Raw genomic sequence first — 24,657 nt, 5'->3', positions numbered from 1 at the left:
CCTGAGTCTGGTGGTCTGTCTGCCAGACAGCAGCAGACAGAACAGTTTGTTGCTGGGGTTATGAGTGTCTTCTTCCTACACCGCTGGGTGTAGAGGATGGCAGTTCTGTCCTGGTGATGTGCTGAGCAGCTTTCACCCTCTGTAGAGTCTTAGGGTTGAGGGCGGCCGTGTCAGGAGACTCTGGATGGTGCATCTAGAAGTTGCAGAGCGTCCTGGAGTCCATGTTGAACCTCTGCAGCGGTGTTTGTGTGATGAGTCCAGGTCAGGTCCTCTCTGATGTGAACCCCGAGGAACCTGAAGCTGCTGACTCTCCCCACTGAGTCCTGCTGATGATGATGGGGGCGTGTCCCCCTCTCTGGTGCTTCCTGTAATCTACAATCAGCTCCTTAGTTTTGCTGATGGTGAGATGGAGGTTGTTGTCCTGGCACCAAGATGTCAGGGCTCTGACCTCCTCTCTCTGTACGCCGTCCCGTCGCCGTCAGTGATCAGGCCGATGACGGTCGTGTCGTCAGTAAACTTGATGATGGTGTAGATGTGTGTGGCCACGCAGACATGCATAAACAGGGAGTAGAGGAGAGGGCTGAGCACCGGTGTTGAGGTTCAGGGTGGAGGATGTGATATTTCAGACCCGCACCGCCCATCAGGAAGTTGGGGATCCAGTCACAGAGGGCTGGTGAGCCCGAGGTCCCTGAGCTTTATGACGAGCTTGGAGAGCACAATGATGTTAATGCTGAACTGTAGTCAATGAACAACATTCTCACATACATGTTCTTCTGATCCAGGTGGGAGAGGGCAGTGTGGGGGGTGGGGCCGATGGCGTCATCTGTGGGTGCAGAGGGTAGTTGTTCTGGCAGATGCTCTTTGTCTTTTTGGAGACAGGAACGATGGTGGACAGTTTAAAACATGTGGGGACTACAGACTGGAGCAGTGACCTATTGAACCTGTCTGTGAACACATCCACCAGCTGAACTGCACACACCTTGAGAGCATGATCAGCGATGCCGTCAGGTCCAGGAGTCTTGTGTGGGTTAATTATTTTTGAAAGATTTGCACACATCTTTTCTGGAGGTCAGAGATCCTGAGCATTCTGTACCTCCACAGCTGGGGGGCTTTTAAAAACGTCCATTTAAAATGTGTTCTAGACACTTCCTCCCTTACTCTTCCCAGAGTTTATTGTCCAGCCCTGGTGATTAATGGAAAATCTGTGTGGAGCAATGGTGGCATCCGGGGTTGAAGGGTCTAAGTCACCGTGAAACCCATAACCTTACAGATCTCAATGTCCCGTTGAAATACCATCCTGCTTCGGAGTTCATCCAGCGTATTATCCAGGGATTGGACATTTGCCAGAAGAAGACTCAGTAGAGGAGTATTCACGTTTCCTTAGTCTGACTAGACCCAGGTAAAGCAGCAGCAGCTAGCCATGGATTCTCCTCATTGTTTGCCAGTCGTAGTGGAAGATTGCTGTCCACCAACATTCTGATGGGCAGTAGTTGGTCTCTATCATATTGAATGATGGTGCTTGCTTGTGAAGTTCACATGTTGCGAAAAAAGTAAAAAAAACAACAAAAAACAAACAACAAAGTGAAACAATAAAAATGCAGAGTTGGAGAGGAGCTTCGACACTGCAGCCATCCATGGCGCCATCTTGAGAGCATTTTGGAACCACACCACTTTGCAAGGTTGGATCAATGTACAGTATATACCTGCAGTGGATGATTTAATCAAATTATACTTTGCAATAAGGAAATGTTCTTGACTTTAGCCCAGAATCCCCATATTATTATAAGCATCCGGACTTTGAAGAGACATTGCTGTGAACATACTGCTTTGGATGAGGTGATGGATGAAGCTTTTGTGCATCAGGAACTATAACCAATCAAGAGGTTTTTCATGTAAATTTAACACTGCAATCTCAGAGAATATCTAAGTTTGTATACATGTGAGTTTTTTCTCACGACGTTACCACTGTGGCTGTTTTTCTTGTTTTGTTTTGTTTTGTGTAAAGATCTAATCCGTTTACACAGTTTTCTTCTATATTGTTCTGTGTGGATATAACCAACTGGTGTATGTCATCTTAATAATGTGCAGTAAGCTGAGGCCTTCAATGATGCAGCATCTGCTCAGGAGGCTGGTGTTTGACGTTCCTCTGCTTAATGAACACACCAAAATGCCTCTGAAGGTGAGAAACATATTGCAGTTATGTCTCTGCCCAATCAATTCAAAAGTGCTCTTCAAATGAATCTACAGGAACTATACTAGCATATAGTTAGTATATACTAGAGTACACTTATAGTAATGAGAATCTTCATTTTACTTTTCATGTTTACTGTTGTATTACTTCAGCTCAGACAACATTCACAGAGAGCCAGGCAAGATTCTCCACTCCAACATGAGGTTGTGATGATGTGTGTGATGACATTGTGTCACTGTAATATAGGAAAAGTGTATTTGTCTTCTACAAAACACTACAACAACACAGTCCCAATTGAAGTTTCATGGCACTAGCATCTCATATTTCAGATGTACAAATAATATGATAATGCACCGTGAATTTGTGCCATCAGATGCACTGTTTTATTACAAATGCTTAATGAATGTCCTCTTGACTGTACCCAGCTGTTGACCAATCACTATGAGCGTTGTTGGAAGTATTACTGCCTGGCTGGAGGCTGGGGCAGCTTTGGAGCTGCATCAGATGAAGAGCTTCACCTCTCCAGGAAACTGTTCTGGGGAATATTTGATGCTCTGTCACTCAAGGTAAGGCTCCTAGTTAAGGCCTATTTTTTTAATACAACATAAATGTAAGTGAAATGAATTACTGGTGTATGTGCCGAAGCTGAGAACACTTTGCTGACACCACTGGGACATCATCAGGGTTATTTTGTCAGACTTGTCAAAACTCCTCCAGAGACACATGCAACGTTCTTTGGTTTACCTTTTCCATCTGTGCAAAATTAGGCATTGTTTATATGCTGTATACTGTAAGTGTACATGAAGTAATATTTGTCTGTGGGTATGTAAGTGATGTATAAAACAGCGCACTGTGTGTGTGTTTTTATGATTTAGCGGTATGACCAGGAGCTGTTCAAGCTGGCGTTACCATGTCTCAGTGCTGTGGCTGGAGCTCTGCCTCCAGACTACATGGAGTCCAACTACATGGCCATGATGGAGAAACAGTCGTCTATGGACTCAGAGGGAAACTTCACTCCACAGCCTGCAGACACTACCAAGTATACAACATATTTATTAGAAAGTTAAATTTCTAATGTTATTTTTTGGTGCATATCCACATTCAGATTTTCATAAAGTTGGAAAAAGATACAATAGGAAATTTGACAAATAATTAATAAATAAAGGTCCAATATTTCATTGTTAACATTGTCCTGGCTTTGATTGCAGTTCCGACCAGCCCTTGGCAGCAGGTGACCACACATATTTGAATGTGTTTTTCTTTCTTTTCTGTCCTCATCAGTGTGACTATCCCAGAGAAACTGGACTATTTCATAACCAGATACGCAGAGCACAACCATGAGAGGTGGTGTATAGAAAAGGTAAGGAGATGACAAACATGACATTGTGTCCTGTCACTGATTTGTTTTAATTTGTAATAAACTGACATCTCAGTAGTTGTATTATGGAAGTTGAATGCATTTAAAAATGTCTCCTTTGTATTTCTAATAGTTTTCCAGTGGCTGGTCATATGGGGAACAGATATGTGAAATCTCCAAGAGCCACCCTTTACTGAAACCATACAAAGGCCTGTCTGAGAAGGTAGTCTGCATTCAACTGTCTGAGTCTGGTTTCATGTTCTCATTGGTTTGAAAAAAATTCACATTTTGACTTTTAAATGTACATAGGTAGCATTTTGCTTAGCTGTGTCACAGCACAATATCACTAAATGTGAGCCAGATCTGTCCAACATATGGTTGGTTTCTCTATGACACAGGTGGTCGACAGGTGGCGTAAAAGCAGGGTTTAAGAATGGAAAGCAGATTTAAAACTTCGGCTTTGCAAATGTTTTATGAGGAAGGAAATGCATGCAGCATGTTAGAGCTCAAGGATACGCACAATGTGTTTTGGTGAGTAACACTGAATGTAAACATGACTTTTGTTTGTTTATCAGAAAACCCTACTGCGCCCCATTCTGGGTTAGTACAGGACTTTTTATAAGACTCGTTTTTAAAAGACTTATAGTGAGAAGACTTACTTGAGAGCGAGCAGCCGCATTCCACTGAAAATGTCCCGGAATATGATCATTAAAAAATATATATAAAGGCAAGGAAATACTGTATCTTTCACACTTTGCATTCACCTATTTTTTGACTTACTTGTGGTTTATTGCAGTTTTGCATGTGTAATGTTTTTCAGAGGTCTTGACTCGCTGTCAGGTTTTGTCTAAAGTTTGGTTGTGATCTTTCAGGATAAGGAGGCGTATTACTGGCCAGTCAGAGAGTCTCTGAAGACCATGCTGACGTGGGGCTGGAGCATCGACAGGATCAGAGAGGGCGACCCTGCCAGCCTCCACAATAAGTCCAGGAGGATATCACAGGCCAGCCAGGTACACACACACACACACACACACACACACACACACACACACACACACACACACACACACACACACACACACACACACACACACAAAGAAAAAGTGACATCAATATATGTCCTGTCTTCCACAGCTGTCTTTTGAAGGAAATCCAGCTTTCAGCCCCAGACCAATCGATATGAGCAATGTTACACTGTCCAGAGACATGCAGGTAGGTCACTGAAAACACAAAGAGATTTTAATATATATATTTATATATACACACTGCATTTCCCAAACATTTACAAGCGGCCGAAATGGGTTTTCTCAGACGGGTGGCTGGCGTCTCCCTTAGAGATAGGGTGAGAAGCTCAGCCATCCGTGAGAGACTCGGAGTAGAGCCGCTGCTCCTTTACGTTGAAAGGAGCCAGTTGAGGTGGTTCGGGCATCTAGTAAGGATGCCACCTGGGCGCCTCCCTAGGGAGGTGTTCCAGGCACATCCAGCTGGGAGGAGACCCCGGGGAAGACCCAGGACTCGGTGGAGAGATTATATCTCCTCTCTGGCCTGGGAACGCCTCAGGATCCCCCAGTCGGAGCTGGAGGATGTTGCCCGGAGATGGGAAGATTGGGGTTCCTTACTGGAGCTGCTGCCCCCGCGACCCGATCCCGGATAAGCGGTAGACGATGGATGGATGGATGGATGGATTTCCCAAACCCTTCTCCTATGAACAAATAAACAAAAACTTGTTTGATCCCTGAGCATGAGCTTACGCTGTGCTGTTGTAGCTCTAAGGAAGAGTATGGATATCAGTATAGAAACTAGAAGATATTGTGGCTGATAGATGAAGTGATATGTGCAGTGTGTGTTTAACATTGTGTTTCTCCAGTCTATGGCAGAGCTACTTGCTGAGAATTATCATAATATCTGGGCCAGGAAAAAGAAAATGGATCTGGAAGCCAAAGGTGGATATAACACAACACACATACACACTGCGTCTCCCAATACCGTCTCCTTTTCTGCCATCAACACCAACTTTAATTTATTTCTCGAAAACACAACAAAGTAATAAAAAAATGTTTAAAACTGCATTTGAGCTAGAATATAAAGATCATTGACTAATCATCGAAGCAATCACCTCTGATTTCTTATGGCAATGCCATTAATACTAATAGAGAGTGGGGGAGAAATAATCTAGTGATCCATTTTCGAAGTGGAATCTAAATTGCTTTCTCTCCTGTGTTTGCTTATTTATTATTATTATTATTATTATTATTATTATTATTATTATTATTGTTATTGTTATTGTTATTATTATTATTATTATTATTATTATTATTATTATTATTATACACTTTTATTTAACCAGTTAATCCCTTTAATCTCTTTTCCAAGGGAGCCCTGACCAAGACAACAGCAATTGAGTGTTCTAGACGACAAACATTTAAAACACGTAAAACAAACATACTTATAACATTACATTATAACATATTTATGACTTAAGAACAAGTTAAAAAGAAAGTTTAGGTTCATTTTTCATCTTTCAAAACAGGTCAATTTTTCCATGCACTCTAAACATAGGAGTGTTTTTAGAATGTAATTTTCACCCGTTTTCACAGATGAAAAATATGCAATTTAGAAAGATTATCCTGGCAATTTCACCTGTTCTTAAGTCATAGACACTGGAGAGAAGACAATGTAGACCATACAAAATGCATCAGTAGATTTTTTCTCCCACTTGCTTCTCAGGGCTTAAGCACACTAACCAGTGAAAGGGGTGCTCAGACAAACAAGGGTCCGCTTTGTTTCAGCCTGTTGATTTTGTTTTCCATCCTGCCGCATTGCTGTTGTCTCCAGGTGGAGGAAACCATCCTCTGCTGGTTCCCTATGACACACTGACTGCCAAAGAGAAATCCAAAGACAGAGAAAAAGCACAAGACGTCCTCAAGTTCCTCCAGATCAACGGTTACACTGTGTCCAGGTAGGAACTGGCTTTACCCTTCACACACAGGATGGAGGTAAAGAGCATTTTAATTTTGAATGAGTCTGATTGGTTGAGTTTTAGTAGGATTTAGGTATTATAACAGTGTGTATCTCTACTGGGTATGTTTTACACACTTTAAGTCTGTTTGTTTGCTAAAAGGTCCGATTCATATCAATGTCATCTGTATGTGTAGAGTAGAAATGTTTGTGATGTGTTTAGTCTAACTTACCACAGAGAGTGTAAGAAGAGGGAAAGTGCTAGCCTGTCAAATAAAAATTCCTTCCAACAATTCTATAGGTATGTTGTATCATGTTGTATCATGATAGGTGGCAAGCAGGACTTTGCATGTGCACTCAATGCACTTTGCTGTTATTGTTCAAGAGATAGTTCCAAGTATCAAAATATGTTCAACAAAGACACAACGGCTTTATGGTTGTTGGAAAGTATGTTTTCACCTTTGACAGATTGTTGCTAATTTAGCATTATCCCCTATTTCAAGTCTGTGTGCATGCAGTACAGTGATAGGTGTGGGATGTGTTTAGCTTAGCTTTGCACTGATATTAAATTAATATACCTTTCATGTGAATCTGGATGATATGAAAACCAGATCATTGCTTTAAGTGTGTGTGTTGTTTCCAGAGGTGTGAAGTCGCAGGAGCTGGACACTCCAGCTATAGAGAAACGATTTGCCTACACCTTCCTCCAGCAGCTCATAACATACGTAGATCAGGCACACCAACACATGATGGAGTTTGGTAAGACTTTTCTGTTTCTGAGTGAATAAACAAATGTAATGCAATGTCCATGCCATGTACTGTAGTCTATGTAAATGCACTCTGGTCTAGATTCATAAGCTTGTGCAGAGAGGAATGTGCCATATTACCAAAATAACAACAAGTGCAGAATGGTTGGCTATCTACAACTATCACAATTTATAGTTGTTTTAGTTTGTGCCCTGTTTGCACTTGACAGCATTGACAGTAAGGAGCAACCTTTTATTCCCTATTTATCACCCCTATTATTTCCTGTGCCAACCGACACGCCAGTGGTTGGGAGGCATGTACTCAGAATGGCTAACACTACTGATGCAGCATGCAGCATTAGGACTAATACTACATTGTATTAGCTCCTTCTGTGATTTTACCTGAATATATCATCTGCCTTAAAGCTATAGACATAAGAAAAAGAGGAATGTGGGAAAACTCCCTAAATCCCAGTGTACCCAGTCCAGTGTGAAAATCAGAAATTTGAGTTGCAAGTGTTCTTCCTTTAGTGCAGTGTAAAAACTGAAGAGCACAGTGGGTACTGGCAGTTGTTCATTAAGGGTTATTGGTTATACATGATCACATCATCATTTCTGTCACATGGATGTTGTATTGTTACTATGCTGTTTATCCTGTACACACGTCATCTATTGCACGTCTGTCCGTCCTGAGAGAGGGATCCCTCCTCAGTCTCTCTCTGAGGTTTCTTCAATGTTCCCCCCATACATTGTTTTGGGGAGTTTTTCCTTATCCGCTGCAATGGTCTAAGGACAGAGGGTGTTGTATCAAATCATATCAAATTTATTTATACAGCCCAATATCACAAATGACTCATTTGTCTCAGTGGGCTTTACAGACCCTCTGTCCTTAGACCCTCGCACCACACAAGGAAAAACTCCCTAAAAGAAACCTCACAATTAAAGGGGGAAACATGGCTTCCCGGTGTCCAGCAGGACCAGGGCAGCATGCACAGCCACGATTCATGATCCTGATGTAAACTTTATCAGTGGCAACCTGCCACATGAGAGACACAGAAACTCCGGGGATGATACCCCGGATGGTGAGTTAGTAACATACATTTACATAAATGCATACAGATAGAGAGGGAGAGGAGGAGAGAGGAAGAGAAGGAGGAGAGCAGGGAGGTGTCCCCCGGCATTCTAAGCCTATAGCAGCATAACTAGGAGCTGATCCCAGGCAAGCCTGAGCCAGCCCTAACTATAAGCTTTATCAAAAAGGAAAGCCTGCTCTTAAATGTGGAGAGGGTGTCTGCCTCCCGAACACAAACTGGAAGCTGGTTCCACTGGAGAGGAGCTTGATAGCTGAAGGCTCTGGCTCCCATTGTACTCTTAGAGACTCTAGGAACCACAAGTAACCCTGCAGTCTGGGAGCGCAATGCTCTAGTTGGTTTATAAGGTACTATGAGATCTTTAAGATATGCTGGAGCCTGACCATTAATTGCTTTGTAAATCAGGAGAAGGATTATGAATTCTATTCTGTATGGACTAGTTTTTCTGCATCATTTTGAGACAGGATGTGTCTTATTTTTGCAATGTTACGTAGATGAAAGAAGGCAGTCCTTGAAATTTGTTTTATGTGGGAGTTAAAAGACAGATCCTGATCAAAGATAACGCCACAGTCTGTAAAGCCCCCTGAGGCAAATGTGTAATTTGTTATATTGCACTGTATAAATAAATTGTATTGATTGATTGATTGGCTGCCATGCTGAATACTCTTTTCAATGGAATATGTGTCCCACAAATTTAACTGCATTATTATTTTTGGGAAAGAGATAAAAACCTTGCTTGTAGCTCAACCACCAGGCAATGTGTCAGATGAATGTCCCCATGTAAATGTATTTAGACCATACTGTCTTTGATTGTTCTGTCATCTAGATCTGGGAACAAGACCAAAGGGAGAGAAGATTCCTCATGAACAACAGATTAAGTTCTTTGGAAAGGTCAGAACTCATCATTGTATTTGATTCATCAACCACCTGAGTATTTGGGTATATTTACTTTGACCTTGTAGATGGTTTGTGTTTTGACAAAAAAAAATGGCCTGCAAACAATGTGCAATACAAAAAACAATGTTATCCAGCAGTTATCATCATGCCTGTCTGCAACAGTACTCCAGATGATCTCATATGGCTTTACCAAAACTGACATTCATTCTAACGACTTCTTATAAACTGATCAATAACATTACAAACATTCTGTCCACCCTGTGCATGCAGTAAAAGCCATACAATCATTATTACACAAATTCCAGTTGTATTTACACAGTTGGAGCCCTGTGAATGGCTGTAAGCGTGTGTGAAGTAGACAGTGATCATTTTATGAAAGACTGTGGTGCCACCTTTAGGTTAGACAAGTGGGCTTGGGCAGCAGTTAAGCAAAGCCCTTAACCCCCAACTCCTCCAGCAACAGATGATGTTTGTAACAGTATGATTCTTATCATTAAAAGCAACAGCAATCTTTTTTTGTTGTTGTATTAGACAACATTTTTATTCCACTCAGTAAAAGGTAAAATTATGTGTTTCCATTAAAAAACAATAGTTTGTTACTATATAGTTACTTTATTTTCTAAATAAATGTGTGGGGTGGCCTCTGGACTTGACCTCATTTTTGATTTATTTGAAAGACAGATGGACAGTAATTCCTCTGTGTATTTATTCCATTTAACCCTCAGGTCGTATTGCCATTGGTGGATCAGTACTTTAAAAACCACAGGCTGTACTTCCTGTTCACAGCGATCCATCCAATCAGCAGCGGAGGCCACGCCTCCAACAAGGAGAAGGAGATGGTGACCAGGTGAGTGTGGAAAATGACACAACAATGGATAAAAAAGCCAACGATAGCAGAATTGCTGGGTGAAGCACTCACTCTCATGCTTATTGTTGAATAAGACCTTGACTGTATGTTGGAGATATCTAATCGACTACAGGTGTATGACAGACTGTGTGCCTTTATATCTTCCTTCTTTTATCTCTTTTCCTCTGCCTCTCTCTCTACCTCCTCTTCTCTCCTTTCATTGAATCTTTTCAGTCTTTTCTGCAAACTAGGAGTTCTTGTCAGAAATAGGATATCCTTATTTGGTAAGGACGTTCATGCCTAATGCTTCCACTTCTGCTCCTTCTCTGCCGTTGTTCTGAGTGAATATGAGTGCAGTATGAATGGTTTCATACTAAGTCGATCCAGAAGAAATACAAATTATTATTATTATTATAAAAGATTAATAAGGTAGTCTCCATTACTTTTTACAATTTGTGGTGAAACAAATGAAACATTATCTCTAGCTGTTCCAGGTCTAAGGGAAAAATGCCATAGACTCAATATATCAGTGGATGATTGTAGCTGCTATGCCACTGCCACTCTGCATGTTAGCCACTGCAATTTAAAAGGTAATAACATGTGATATGTCAGTGTTGTGTGTTAAAATCTGTTATCGCAAGTTGAAAGTCACAACATCATACCAATGCCATTTCAAAGGTTCCTCCAAATGCTGCTGAGAAAGTGTCGCCACCTGGTGTAAAGTGAACAGTCACTTCTTTATCGGTGCATTCTGGTAAACTATCACATCAACATTTTCATAATGTCATTAGTAGGGCTGGGTATCGCTTCAAATGTTCAAAGTACCTCGGTACCTAGGCGTACAAAAACTTTAACCAATTTTAAAATATTTTATTTAGGCAACATTATGATTTTAAACCAGAAACTGTCTGATCAAAGCAAAACTAAACAAGTTAACAAATCTCACCAAACATTTGATGCCAGCTTTGAGTACTGGGTCCTTTTTTAAGTCTGTACCAAAGAGTTATTGAGGCCCAATACCTAGCACTGGTCACTGGTAAATATATCACTTCAACAAGGTATGAATTATGAAAGCCAGGCATAAACAGCACTGTTGGTTTTTGACAACACAGCGTCACAGATGAATGGAATAATATGAATATATTTAGTATTCATCAGGTCATTATTTACCAGAATGTCTCCGTCATGTCTTTAAGACAAACATCATAATGTAATCTTGCATGGTCTTCAGGTCTTCTTTTTAACAATCTGGTTAACCATATATTGGTGTGATCAGTACGGAGGACTGAGTAAAGATCTAAACTTACTGTACGCTGAAACTTCTTCTATCTGAGACACATGATAGTTATTATCCTCCAGCGCTTTGCATCTGTTATTGTTGATATAAACATGTGTGATCAGAAATGACAATAACTTATTTGTGTGGGACTGAGACACAGATGGATAAACACGAGAAAGCTCAAGAATATCCATAAACAGTGTGTGCGGGGGTGTTTATGCATGCATGCATGCATGATACTGTAGGTGTGTGTACTCATCCTCTGCTCAGCAGCTGTGTGTGTTGTGCGGTGTGTATTGCAGTGTGTTGTACCAGAGCGTTACACCTTGTTATTCTGCTCAAAGCAAAAAGATGTTCCACCTTTATAGACTACAAGCTCATACAGCTGGAAACACATTCGGGAAAATAAAATATGTTTATTATTGATATGTATTCGGATGTCAGGAATTTCGCATTCCAGTAATGTTGCCAGTGTGAAAGGTTTGGGATTAATAAATGTATAATCCCTCCACTTTTGAAGCTTTTTTTTTTTTTTGAAGGAACATCTTTTTTCTTTGAACATGATGCTCAGCTGTGTTATTTACTCGAGCACATACATGATGGATGTGATTCTTCTGATTTATTTTCCACAGACAGACAGCTATTTGTTTGAACAGGGTTTTGTTGTTTTATGCTGTGTCTCAATTCGGATACTTCCATTAGTACACTGTGTACACTATGTACTTGCTTGCGTAGTGCATGCATTTTGACAGGGAAGTGTTCTCTCAAATTGAACACAGCTGTTGTGCACTTATCAGAAATGACGATTACAACATTTAACTACTACTAAGAAAACTGCAACATTTGAGTGTGATTTTCAGCCACATAAATGTCTGCCAGCCTGTTTGCTAACTTCCCAATTGTATTAGTTGTATTCTGGTGTTCACCGGAGCAACTGCTGCAGCTTCATCAGCCGCTATTTCCCCAAGTTTGGTGGTTCCTCCTCTTACGCTACATAACCAAGATGTTCAGGGTCAGAAGTGTCCACCCTCAACCTTTTGAGCGATATAAGTACCCCATCTGGGTACTCATAGTGCACTGCGTTTTGTTATACTTGTCAGTACGAAGGCACTAATGCTCTCAAAATAGTAAATGTAAGTATGTAAGAATGTGAATTGAGACACAGCAGTTGTGTGGTGTAGTGCTTGACTCTTCAAAAATCCCCAAAACAGATAGGAACCTCAAACCACACCCACTACGTGCACACGGTGTTCTGTTTATTGTGTGATCCTGTCTACTTTTCAGGTAACAATGCCACATCCATAGTCAACTGCCTGCAGATACTGGGACAGAGCCTGGATGCCAGGTAAGGAAAGACATGGTGTGTGTGTGTGTGTGTGTGTGTGCGCGCGTGCGTGTGCGTGTGCGTGTGCGTGTGTGTGTGTGTGTGAGTGAGTGACATTGTGCCAAGCAGCACTTGGTTTTTGTTTGTATTCTAGAGGCCAGAGACGTAGAAAAGAGGAATCCCAGAAATATGAACAAAGTTCTTCTTCTCCACATACTTTGAAACCTAACTCTCCCCATATATTAGGACAGTAATGAAGACTGGTCTGGAGTCAGTTAAAGCAGCACTGCAGTTGTACTTTGAAAGTGCAGCAGAAGATCTGGAGAAAACTCAGGAGAACCTGAAGCTCGGCCAGTTCACCCACAGCAGAGAGCAGCCACGAGGTGTCACTCAGATCATCAACTACACCACCTTCGCCCTGCTGCCCGTCCTCTCCTCCCTGTTTGAACACATCGGACAGAACATGTTTGGAGAAGACCTCATATGTGTGTACTCATATTATGTTTGATTGAGGCATTAAAGATTAATATTTAACAGTTAATGTTTGTTAAATGTTTTTTTTTTAAATCAAGTATTTGCATATCAGTTAAAAAAATTTCATCTGAACGATACTTTAGATTTACAACATGAAATAGATGCCTGTTTCCTGTTCACTCCATGAAGTGTAAAATGCAAACATTATTTTTTGGTTATCTCTCTTCTTCAAGTGGATGATGTCCAGGTTTCCTGCTACAGAATCCTCTACAGCCTCTACTTTTTGGGAACCAACAAAAGCATCTATGTAGAGAGGTACAGTACACATGTATTGTTGGTACAGAAGCCGACATATAAACAGAGCCATGTTTCTGTGTATATGTATTGTGAAGAGCATTGAATTTAAAGAGAATATTGAAAACAACACAAAATCAGCATAGTTTACTCAGATTGTTCTCTCTGATCTCCATACGCCAAGATGGCCTTTTCATTTCTTAGAAACACTGCCACATTGTTTTAATTACATTTTAATTTTAGTACAGGAAACAACAGGAGCAATTAACAACAATTGATTAATAATTATGCATTGATTTATTTAAAAAATTAAATATATGATCGATAATGAAATAATAATTTGTTAATATTCTCTCATCTGCTTCCTCCACCTCTCCTCGCGCGGAGCGACTCGCAAGCCGCGAGAAGAGAGCGCGAACAGCCGCACGCCGAGAAGCGCGCGCCGCAGCACGCCACGAAAGAGTAAGCGAGTCTCACTCTCTCCTCTCTAGTCCCGACAAAAGCGGAAAGCAGCCTCCGAGACTCTCTCCTCTCCCCAAGAGAAAAGAGCGCAAAAGAGAGAAGGAAAGAAGAGAGCCCTCAAGAAGCAAAGAGGAAGAGAAAGAAAAGAAGGCCTCCGAGAAAGAGAGAAGAAGAGGAGAGCGAGGAGAAAACGAAAGGAAAAAGCAAAGAGCCGAGAGCAGAGAAGAGAGTAAAGAGAGAGGGAAAGCGAGGAGAACGACACGAGAAGAGAAGAAGGAACAAGAGAAGCGGAGAGAAGGGAAGAAGCGAAGAGAGGAGAAGAGACGAGAAGCCAGGGAAGAGCAGAGACGGAGAAGAAAAGAGAAGAGAAGGAAAGAGAAGAGGAAGAGGAAGGACGAAGAGAAGGAGCGAGAGAGACGGAAGGAAAGAGAGGCGAAGAGAAGAGAGAGAGAGAAGAGAAAGAGAGAGAGAAGAAGAAGAGACGAGAAGGAAGCGAAGAGAGAAGAGAAAGGCAAGAATGCTCTCCTCCCTCTAAACTAAGCAAGAGCGAAGGAAAGGAGCCTTCGAAACGAAGGATCTCCTCCCCTCTCCTCTCATTACCTCTCCTCTTATCTCCTTCCTCCTCTCCTCTCTTCTCCTCTCCTCTCCTTACTCTCCTCTCCTCTCCTCTCCTCTCTTTACCTCTCTTCTCCTCTCCTTCCTCCTCTCCCTCTTCTCTCCTCCTCTTCTCTTTTCTCCTCTCCTCTCCTCTCCAGACAGCGTCCAGCATTAGGAAAGTGTCTAGCTGCCTTCTCAGCAGCCTTTCCTGTTGCATTTCTTGAGCCTCACATCAACAAGTTCAACACCTTCTCCATCTACAACAGCAAAGGAACTAAAGACAGAGCAGGTACTGATGAATGTAGATTTTATTTAAATATTTAGCTGCTCTTTGCACTTGAAATTTACAATGATTAAGTGTTGAAATTAGACCAAGATGTACAAGTCCTGAAGCAATTGTATCCTCTGAGAATTGCATTCACTCTTTATGGAACTGAGCACATTGTATGTTACTGTGTGACTCTGTGTATTACTCAGAGGGCTGAGGTTACAGGACTGTGTTGCTGTTGGCTTTAAAAGGCTTTAAAAGTCTGGTCCTTTGCCATCACTACCACCATGAAAGAAAGACAGATACCTGTAGATATATTCCCTCCTTTGTAAAGGAGGACACACACAGAAACGACTAATGACTCAGCAGGTGTTGAAATGGCAAGAACAAAAAGTAAAAAACAAGTGGGTCTGTGCTAACTTTAGCTGTCAAACTAACTATATTCTACTTATATCTATATATAGATATATATTTAAATTATTCTTTTAAGTGCATTCTCTTTCCACCCCTCAGCTCTAGGTCTTCCAGGGCAGGTGGGGGAGGTTTGTCCTCTGATCCCAAACTTAGAGAAGTGTCTAGAGGAGATCATGGAGTTGGCAGAGTCTGGCATGAGGTACACTCAGATGCCCCATGTCATGGAGGTGGGATATATAACTAACTAATTAACTTAAAAATGCATATCAAACTTGTGTCTGTTGTTCCCATATCAATGTGGGTTTATGTTCCTGAGAGTGCTCTGATTTCTAATCGGGTATTAGCAATTCTCTTTCTGTTGTCCCTTGACCCAAGCTTCCACACTGGAGGTGCTTCAGCGCTGCACATTTGGCTCAACTTAACCTACATTATGAGACTTTTCATTTGTACTCGCTGTATCTACAGCCATACCTTTATTTTGTTATGGACAGTCATACTCCAGTGACCGTCCATTAAAAATACTGACATTGTTGATTGGAAATTAGAGATGTTAACGCTCTAACTCACTCGTGATTGAACCCAGGCGGTGCTCATAAAATGTTTGTATCTGTGTGGGTTCATTGTCTGAATATTTCTGTAGGTGGCGCTGCCGATGTTGTGCAGCTACATGTCTCACTGGTGGGAACATGGACCAGAGAGCAACCCAGACAAAGCTGAGAGCTGCTGCACCTCTGTGACTTCAGAGCACATGAACACTCTACTGGGAAACATTCTGAAGATCATCTATAACAACCTGGGAATAGATGAAGGGGCCTGGATGAAAAGACTAGCTGGTAAACATGGCAACACACTGTGTGTGTGTGTGTGTGTGTGTGTGTGTGAGATGATAATGACCTATTCATTCTATCCTATTCTTTTACATTGCAATTAAAAAAATTGTCACACACACACACGCACAGTGTAACAATCAAACTAAACACAATGAACATAAACTAAACAATTAAGGTACAATGTGTAGTTCGAGCCATCCTGCAGCTATATATCTCTATTTTCTAGTGTTGATATATTTGCAGTGTATTTTCTATTCCTGTTTAAGCCTGTCTGTCTGTCTATCTGTCTGTCTGTGGGCAAGAATACGCAAAACTCAACTGCTGAAACACTGAGAGCCAGTCTAAATAACTCTGCTGTCTTATAATCTTCACGTGGATCTGATCCATCTGTGTTTACTGGGCACTGATGTGGTCTGTATAATGTTACGTTAGTTTGTTTATTGGACAACATCTTAAGTGGCAGAAACTAGAAAATGACCCGCAGATTCTTCCCGGGAACGGTGCAGCCAGAACAAGCCCCAGCACCAGCAGTCACAGCGGGCTGCTGGACCTGTGTAACGGCAGCAACAGGGAGTTTGCAGTTCCCCGGGATCAGACCTACGCGGTTTCCTGGGGCTGACGACAGCACGGCGAAAAAGCCTCCCGCCGGCTGTGAGGATGCGGGTAATTTTCTAGTTTCTGCCACTTTGAATGAAATCCAATAAACAAACTATAAAACAGACGGAACATGGCTGTAATATCTACAAGAGAGTCAGCTGTACTGGTTCTCCCTCTGTACTGAGGCAGACTGGAGCTACAGTGACTCACTGAAATTAAAATTCTGGCAAATGTTACACATTGTACCTTTTAAGGAAGATTCATTTGTTTTATGTTCATTTATTAACCACATCTCTGTCACTGCTTCAAAGTCTTCTCTCAGCCAATCATCAGCAAGGCCAAAGCCCAGCTGCTCAAGACCCACTTCTTGCCTTTGATGGAGAAACTCAAAAAAGTGAGTCTCATCATTTTATTATGTATTATAGACTGTGATGTAGTTTATTAAAATATTGGTGGACTCAAATAACACATACAGTATATACATACAGTACATAAATGTAATGAGCTATAGGAGGTGTGCAAGCAAACCATAAATGAACAGTTAGTCTGTAAATCTGCATTGTCTTTGCAATGTAGGATTATAATACTACTATTACGCGGACGACACTCAGATTTACATAACACTAAACCCAGACAGACAGATTATGGACCATTACAATCACTGAACAATTGCATGGAACAAATTAACGATTGAATATGCCAACTATTTCTCCAAAATAAGGGGAAAACTGAAACAATTATGTTTGGTACCAAAAAGGAATGGTCTAATTTTAGGGCTCATCTCAAAGCCCTAATGTTTAAAACATCAAAACATGTCAGAAGTCTTGGTGTAGTTCTTGACTCAGACTACATTTCAAAATAAGCATACCACTACCTGAAAAACATAGCTGGACTCAAAGGACTCATGTCTCAGCAAGACTTAGAGAAACTTGTTTATGCCTTTGTCTTTAGTAGACTTGATTATTGCAACAGTGTCTTTACAGGTAAAAACTGCAACCTATCCAGAACGCTGCTGCCTGAATCCTGACTAAAACCAAGAGAGTAGAACACATCACCCCCGTTCTCAGAACCTTGCACTGGGCGATAACTCAAATATTTAAAAAATATTATTATTAACCTCCAAAGCTCTGAATGGTTTGGGGCCCAAATACTTGTCAGCTATGCTGCTCTGTTCCTGAGCCACCCAGAGATCTTAGATCTTCTGGGACAGGCCTAATCCTTGTCTCCAGGGTCAGAACCAAACATGCAGAAGCAGCTTTCAGTTTCTATGCTCCGCAGATCTGGAATAAACTTCCAGAACACCTGAGATCTGCCCCAACTCTGAGTTCTTTTAAATCGAGGCTGCTTTCCCCGAGGTCATTTAAAGATGTAATATTGTAATATTTTCTGTTTAATTTGTTTTGAATGTGAATGCTTATGTAAATACTTTGAATTGCCTTTGTAGGTAAACTTACCTTACCGTACCTTAATACTACTAATGTCACAATATATTTTGTGTTCAAATGAAGAGAAAGCTGTCTTTTACTTTGTCCTGTAGAAAGCAGCAGTTGTGTTGATGGATGAGGAACACAGCAAGGCAGAGGGGAGGGGGGAGATGTCCGAGACAGAGCTTCTCATCATGGACCAGTTCACCGTACTGGTCAGAGACCTGTATGCCTTCTACCCTCTCCTCATACGATTTGTTGACTACAACAGGTACAATGCATTGGATGATTGGAGATCTTATTATTATACTTATTATATTGTACCTTTTTTCTGAAACAACAAATATGACCTATAAGACTTTTGGTCTGATGAATTGCAATAATGTCATACTTGCATACAGTATATGCTTGTTGGGCAGATGCTCTGTATAACTAAAAATAAGCTGCAATGTTGCCGTATTTTGGAGAAAGGATGAGGAATAAGGACACCAATAGTGTCCACACAACATAAGTACTTTGTTATGCTTGAAGGATCCTGTGGATTTTCCTTGTAAATAAACAGAAGTTACATTTACATTCAGTGTCACTCGCCACACTCTTTGTGTGCGTCTTTAACTCTGGCAAACATGTCGAGAATGTCTTTCCTCATTAAACAGTATTAGTATTTTAAACGCACAGTATGTCACTACTGCACAGAATTTAATGACGTTATGAAACAGAATGGGTTCATGGGAGTTGTTGTCTTCATTCTAATGAAAGTAACATCAACTAACTTAATGCTAACTTACCATTAGATGAGTCGACTACCCATACAGCTACTGTAGGTAACGCTATGTGGTCAATTTAATAAAAACAATAGTAACAAATATTATGGCTCCCCGACTTCCCTCCTCACTCTCTGATGTATCAACTGGTGTTTCCTGTGTTTCCCCGGAAGTTAGAAACTAGAGGGGGTGAAGGGGATATGACAAATATTATTGACAGGCGACCAAATAAAACACCGTTACCTTGAATAAAATTACAGATTTGTCTGGGTTTGAACGTTGTAGGAAATATTTGGGATAAAATATGTACAAAACATATAACATAGATTTAGTTTCTTTTTAGACATTTTTATTTTGTGTACTTTTAAATCCAGTATTGTTTACATCCATGTATGTTAGCTTGCAGTCTTCTTCTTCTGATTGTGTTGGCGCATTGTTGCGTATGTTAGCATGTTACCATCGCCTGTGTGATCAGTAGAATAGTGACACCCTTGCTTGGATTGTGTATCACACACAGGCAAGCGTTAGCATGTGTCCTTGTGCCTGTACGCAAGATAAACAAACGGTGACCCTCTCATAGAAAGACTGCTCATAGAACTACTAAAGGGTCTAAAACTCCACAGTGAACCTTTGAGTAGTGCCACGATCACTAAACTGTTTGAAATACCAACAGGGCTCGATGGCTGAAAGAGTCCAACCCAGAGGCTGAGGAGCTGTTCCGCATGGTGGCAGAGGTTTTCATCTTCTGGGCCAAGTCTCACGTAAGAAAATCACAGAGGAGGATGCAAAGAAACACAATATCAAGCTACTGATTTTAAATATCACAGTGAGATGTAGACAATGGAGCACTAGACAAGATCTAATGCTGCGTATAACAGAGTCATTTTTATCAGGTTCTTAACACTTCATGTATTGCTATTTTTGATCATGAATACTGAATCAAATGACTCAGTACAAAGGACTGGTTGTGCTGCGTATCCCACTGAGAATCACCAGTCCAGTCTGCAGCTCCTTGGATCTATTGGACTAATGTGGAGCTGCAGATCACCTGAGCCCAGAAAAATATTACTTAAAATCAATTTGAACCATTAAATCGAAAACAATGCCGTATTTTACTAGTACTAAGAGTCTACAGCCATGCTAACAGCTCTGACGATGCTAACATGCTGATGTTTAGCACGTACAATGTTTACAATGTCAACATCCTAGCTTAGCATGTTTGCATGTTAAATGTCTGCCCTTGTTTTCAACCCAAGAGTCTGAAGCTAATGCAGACAGACAGCACAGGGTGAATGGTGTCGTGTTGTTATCTTTGTGCAGAACTTCAAGAGAGAAGAGCAGAACTTTGTGGTCCAGAATGAAATCAACAACATGTCTTTCCTCATCACTGACACCAAGTGTAAGATGTCAAAGGTATGGACGCATGGATAGAAGGACGAAGAAGAAGTGTACTGCTTGTTATAGAAGAAAATAACATAATAGACCTGTAAGTGCATTTCTTCTTCTGATGTTTGACTTTGCCTCAGGGAATAGTTTCAGACCAGGAGAGGAAGAAGATGAAGAGGAAGGGAGATCGATACTCGATGCAGACGAGTCTTATCGTTGCCACTCTGAAGCGCCTGCTCCCTGTTGGACTCAACATATGCGCCCCCGGAGAACAAGAGCTAATCGCACTGGCTAAGAACCGCTTCACCCAGGTAACAGAAACAACACTTGTCTACTAGATTATGAAAATTGCTCTGTTTTCTGATATGGTATGAGACAAGGGGCAATAAACCTATATCCAATTTTATATCTATATCCCTCGCTGGTAATTCAGGTCAATGTTCACTTTTAAATGCCGACACAAATACATTCACATAAGATGATAACATAAAGGAATGCTTTGTTTTAAAGGTCCAGTACTCACAATGAATTATTGGTAATAAGTTTTGGTAAGCTTATAGAAAATCTCAGCAATAAATCCTCCAGTCTCCACAGCTTTTGGGAAGAAACCATTCTTCAGTTTTCTTCAGTGCGTGTGCAGATTGATCTGAAGTGCCTGCCCGATGGGAGGAGCATAAACAGATGATGTCCAGCATGTGTAATGTCTTTTAGGATGTTTAGCCTCCTCTCACAGCGAGTGCTTTGAAGATGTTCCAGTGATGGCAGCTCAATACCAACAATGTTCTGTGCTCTGCTCTTCTAAGCCGGTGTCTGGGATGGCGAGGACTGTACCAAGTGTCATATATTTATTTTACTGTTGAAGCCTCTTTTCAGATTTTCGAGTGTATGTCACTTTTGTGTAATTCTTGTTTATATAAATGTAATTTACTATGCTCTTTGTTTGCTGCTAGACTGCCCCGTTAATACAGGTGCGTGCATTTGGAATCCCTGTGATTAGAAGGCAGCGGGACACATGTTGATCAGTTTGCAGCCGTGTCAGAGCACAGTGCCATTACTCACAGCCCTCCACCGTGTTTACCTTTAGTAAATCATGTGCAAAAATAAACCAGGCAGCTACAGAATGACGAAACACAGTTCTGTCAACACTGGTCGGTTGGTGGGCCCCAGAATATTTGTTGGTGTGTTTGTATACATGCTTGCACTTACTTTCATTCAATCTTTTGAAGTTATTTCAAATTCCCTTCTAAATGTAATATCTGTAAAGCATTTACACTGCCTTGTGTTTGGCTGCATTGGGATGATTTCATGACAGCATACATACATATTGTTTTGCTTATGATCTTATTATTAGCACTTTGAGTTTTGTTTACGCAAATGAAAAGTGCGCTTATAAATAAAAATTATTATTATTATTATTCATTGTTTTATGTGTAATTCAAGACCTTTAATGGTTCCCTTTGTCTCACAATGGAGTGTGCATTTACTCTGTTAACAGAAAGATACAGAGGATGAAGTTCGAGAAATCATTAGGAACAATCTCCATTTACAAGGAAAGGTAAGAGTACTCTGAGCCTATAACTAACAGAGGCAATGTACTGCCAATTGTTTTGTACACATTTTAGTGCATGCCTCAGTGTGTTTGTGACTGCATGTGTGTGTTACAGCTGGAGGACCCAGCTATTCGTTGGCAGATGGCTCTGTACAGAGACCTCCCGAATCACTATGAGGACACCTCTGACCCGGAGAGGACTGTGGAGAGAGTCCTGGACATCGCTCATGTCCTCTTCCACCTCGACCAGGTGTGTGTGTCTGTGTGTGTGTGTCTGTGTGTGTGTATAATATCCAGAGTTCTGTATAATCATATTTGGGTTGATGTACTGTATTTGTGCTCTGCCTGAAAGAAATTGCAAAATAGACAAAAACAAGTCTGTTATTAATAATAATACATTTTAGGAAAATAGACGATAAAAAATGTTAGAATGAAACATTTCAAATAAGATGAAATAGAATACATGGAATGGATAACATAGCATGTAAAATAAAACCCACTGAATAATAATAATAATAATAATAATATTAAAATCAGTAACACTGGAGCAGCATCAAAGGGACTTCATTCTCTTCTACTCTGGTCTTTTCTTTTCTACATCAGTTATGGAGATTTTAATTCCTAAGACGAGTGCACTCTCTACAGATCGGCGCTTCGGTCTCTGAGCTTATAAATAGACACATAAACGCACAACAGAACCTACTTTTCCTGACGGACACAGACTGTTGTTTGAAGAGAAGCATGTTTACTCATGCACTTCTCTAACCAATTGTCTTAGAGATGTCTGCCCTCCTGAGTGCTTCAGTGTGTGTGTTCAGGTTGAACATCCTCAGCGCAGTAAGAAGGCTGTGTGGCACAAACTGCTGTCCAAACAGAGGAAGAGAGCAGTGGTTGCTTGCTTCAGAATGGCACCACTCTATAACTTGCCCAGGTAAGTTATGCACCCACACACAGCAACGCACACATACAGTATTTACAGAGAGCGCATGTGAGCGTAATCTAAATCTGGTGTATTTTGTGAGAAAGATTTATTTTTATTCTCACCGTATCTCCCCCGAACTAGGCACCGGGCTGTCAACTTGTTCCTGCAGGGCTATGAGAAGTCCTGGATTGAGGCAGAGGAACACTACTTTGAAGATAAACTCATAGAGGACCTCGCCGTAAGTTCATTATAATATAAATGTAAAACAGATGGAATTATGTTCTTCTACTTTGAGGAAAAAGTAGTCCTCAAGGCTATTTAGTTTTTTTATGTCATTCAGTCTCCTGTGATTGTGACTGTGTGTTTATTTCAGAAACCAGGTAACCAGGAGCTCTCTGAGGAAGAGGAGGGGGTGAAGCACATTGATCCGCTGCATCAGCTCATCCAGCTGTTCAGCAGAACAGCCCTCACAGAGAAGTGGTGGGTTCTTGTAGATATACGTAAGATACAAGGTTCAACCAAATGTTTCTGCGTCAACATAAGTTATAGTTTATATGTTAGCAAATGGCGTCCTTACACATCTAGTGAAAAGGGCAAATATCTATCTGACAGATGAACCTAAACATGTACTGGAGTTCTTCCTCTGCCGTCTAATATCTTGATCTGTCTGACTGTTAGTAATAATAGTTTATAAAGTCTTTTGTTTGTCTGCTCTCCTCACTCTCCTCTCCACCGGGTAGGTGCCGTCTACAGTTCTGGGAGCTCCTGTGTAGTGAAAGATTGCTCATAGTTTGCTTCCAGCTGGCATGTTTAAAACCAAAAATATTATTATTTTAATAATTACATTATTAAAATGGCTAAAAGGTGTATCCAGCTTTACTTGATTTTCAGTGAGATCAGCAGTACCAGTGGACTCGTCACATAACCAGATTAATTTGAGTCAATGCTACCATGCCACAAAAAAAAGATCAAACCGCAAAAAGAAATGATGCTTCACTTGTTCTCCATGCAGCAGTACACTGCTCCGTATGCTCTCTCCTCATTGGGTACGATTGGAAAAAAGACGCTATGTGGACTCTCATCTAATGTAAATAATAAAATGTGTGTGTGTGTGTGTGTGTGTGTGGTTGCAGTAAACTGGATGAGGATAACCTCTACATGGCCTATGCTGACATCATGGCAAAGGTACGAGCTGCTGAATTCCAGTACTAGAAACCTTTCCATTACTTAGACGTACATTAGCTGGTTTGTCAAAATATGACGATAGTTATGAATATGATGAAACAACATATTATCCCTCTGCTGTCCACAATTGGCTCTCATTTTTATCACTCTTCGCTCCTTCAGAGTTGCCATGATGAAGAAGATGAGGATGGAGAGGAAGTGAAGAGTTTTGAAGTAGGTGACAAGTCCTCACTGTCTATCTGTGTAATGTGGTGTCCCCATGATGGCTGTAAACGAGTGGTATCCTGTCAGACACGTGTCTTGTTTCACGTAAACAGGAGAAGGAGATGGAGAAGCAGAAGCTGCTGTATCAGCAGGCTCGGCTTCATGACCGTGGAGCCGCTGAGATGGTGCTTCAAACTATCAGCGCTAGCAAAGGTAGCTTTTACTTACTGAAGGTCCTTCCTCCCACCATCACTACTTTGCTATGACACTGATCGTTGATTTTATAGACACTTTCAGTGCTCAGGTCTGTTCATAAGCGTAAGCTGAACGGTGAAGGTGCTCTGCACCACTTGCTACTCTGCACCACTCCAAAATAGGAATGGGACGATATAGGATTTTATTGTGGGTCGCGTTAAAACACTCACTCATTGGGACAATCGTGAATATACTCACATGAACGACTGGAATAAGCTGTCTATCATCTAACATGGTAGGGAAGTGAAAGTGACTCACACATAGTGAAAAATAATTGTACCTTTAAAAAATGTAAGGTAAAGTGATTATAGTCTTTCAGTGCAAACTTATATGAATATCTGC

At 41.0% G+C, this 24,657-nt stretch overlaps 1 protein-coding gene across 1 annotated transcript in view; it reads left to right on the top strand.

Moving 5' to 3' along the window:
- Window positions 1-24,657, top strand: part of ryr2a (ryanodine receptor 2a (cardiac)) — a 184,866-nt gene that overhangs the window by 124,045 nt on the left and 36,164 nt on the right. Inside the window, exons 55-86 of the mRNA XM_029456240.1 lie at window positions 2,089-2,179; window positions 2,617-2,757; window positions 3,067-3,230; window positions 3,473-3,551; window positions 3,682-3,771; window positions 4,421-4,558; window positions 4,683-4,760; window positions 5,416-5,491; window positions 6,384-6,507; window positions 7,150-7,265; window positions 9,170-9,234; window positions 9,966-10,087; window positions 10,322-10,371; window positions 12,651-12,711; window positions 12,937-13,175; window positions 13,398-13,479; window positions 14,676-14,806; window positions 15,299-15,426; window positions 15,840-16,032; window positions 16,938-17,020; window positions 18,164-18,321; window positions 19,488-19,575; window positions 20,135-20,227; window positions 20,341-20,511; window positions 21,696-21,755; window positions 21,865-21,999; window positions 22,568-22,680; window positions 22,813-22,909; window positions 23,045-23,151; window positions 23,805-23,856; window positions 24,019-24,069; window positions 24,174-24,273. Of these exons, the coding sequence (XP_029312100.1) occupies window positions 2,089-2,179; window positions 2,617-2,757; window positions 3,067-3,230; window positions 3,473-3,551; window positions 3,682-3,771; window positions 4,421-4,558; window positions 4,683-4,760; window positions 5,416-5,491; window positions 6,384-6,507; window positions 7,150-7,265; window positions 9,170-9,234; window positions 9,966-10,087; window positions 10,322-10,371; window positions 12,651-12,711; window positions 12,937-13,175; window positions 13,398-13,479; window positions 14,676-14,806; window positions 15,299-15,426; window positions 15,840-16,032; window positions 16,938-17,020; window positions 18,164-18,321; window positions 19,488-19,575; window positions 20,135-20,227; window positions 20,341-20,511; window positions 21,696-21,755; window positions 21,865-21,999; window positions 22,568-22,680; window positions 22,813-22,909; window positions 23,045-23,151; window positions 23,805-23,856; window positions 24,019-24,069; window positions 24,174-24,273 (3,476 nt within the window). The remainder of the gene's footprint in view (window positions 1-2,088; window positions 2,180-2,616; window positions 2,758-3,066; window positions 3,231-3,472; window positions 3,552-3,681; window positions 3,772-4,420; window positions 4,559-4,682; window positions 4,761-5,415; window positions 5,492-6,383; window positions 6,508-7,149; window positions 7,266-9,169; window positions 9,235-9,965; window positions 10,088-10,321; window positions 10,372-12,650; window positions 12,712-12,936; window positions 13,176-13,397; window positions 13,480-14,675; window positions 14,807-15,298; window positions 15,427-15,839; window positions 16,033-16,937; window positions 17,021-18,163; window positions 18,322-19,487; window positions 19,576-20,134; window positions 20,228-20,340; window positions 20,512-21,695; window positions 21,756-21,864; window positions 22,000-22,567; window positions 22,681-22,812; window positions 22,910-23,044; window positions 23,152-23,804; window positions 23,857-24,018; window positions 24,070-24,173; window positions 24,274-24,657) is intronic.

Source organism: Cottoperca gobio, chromosome 19, assembly GCF_900634415.1.
Source record: "Cottoperca gobio chromosome 19, fCotGob3.1, whole genome shotgun sequence".
NCBI classification, from domain to species: Eukaryota; Metazoa; Chordata; class Actinopteri; order Perciformes; family Bovichtidae; genus Cottoperca; species Cottoperca gobio.
Note: the sequence above shows the minus strand (reverse complement) of the source record. Positions and strands in the feature narration are given on the sequence as shown.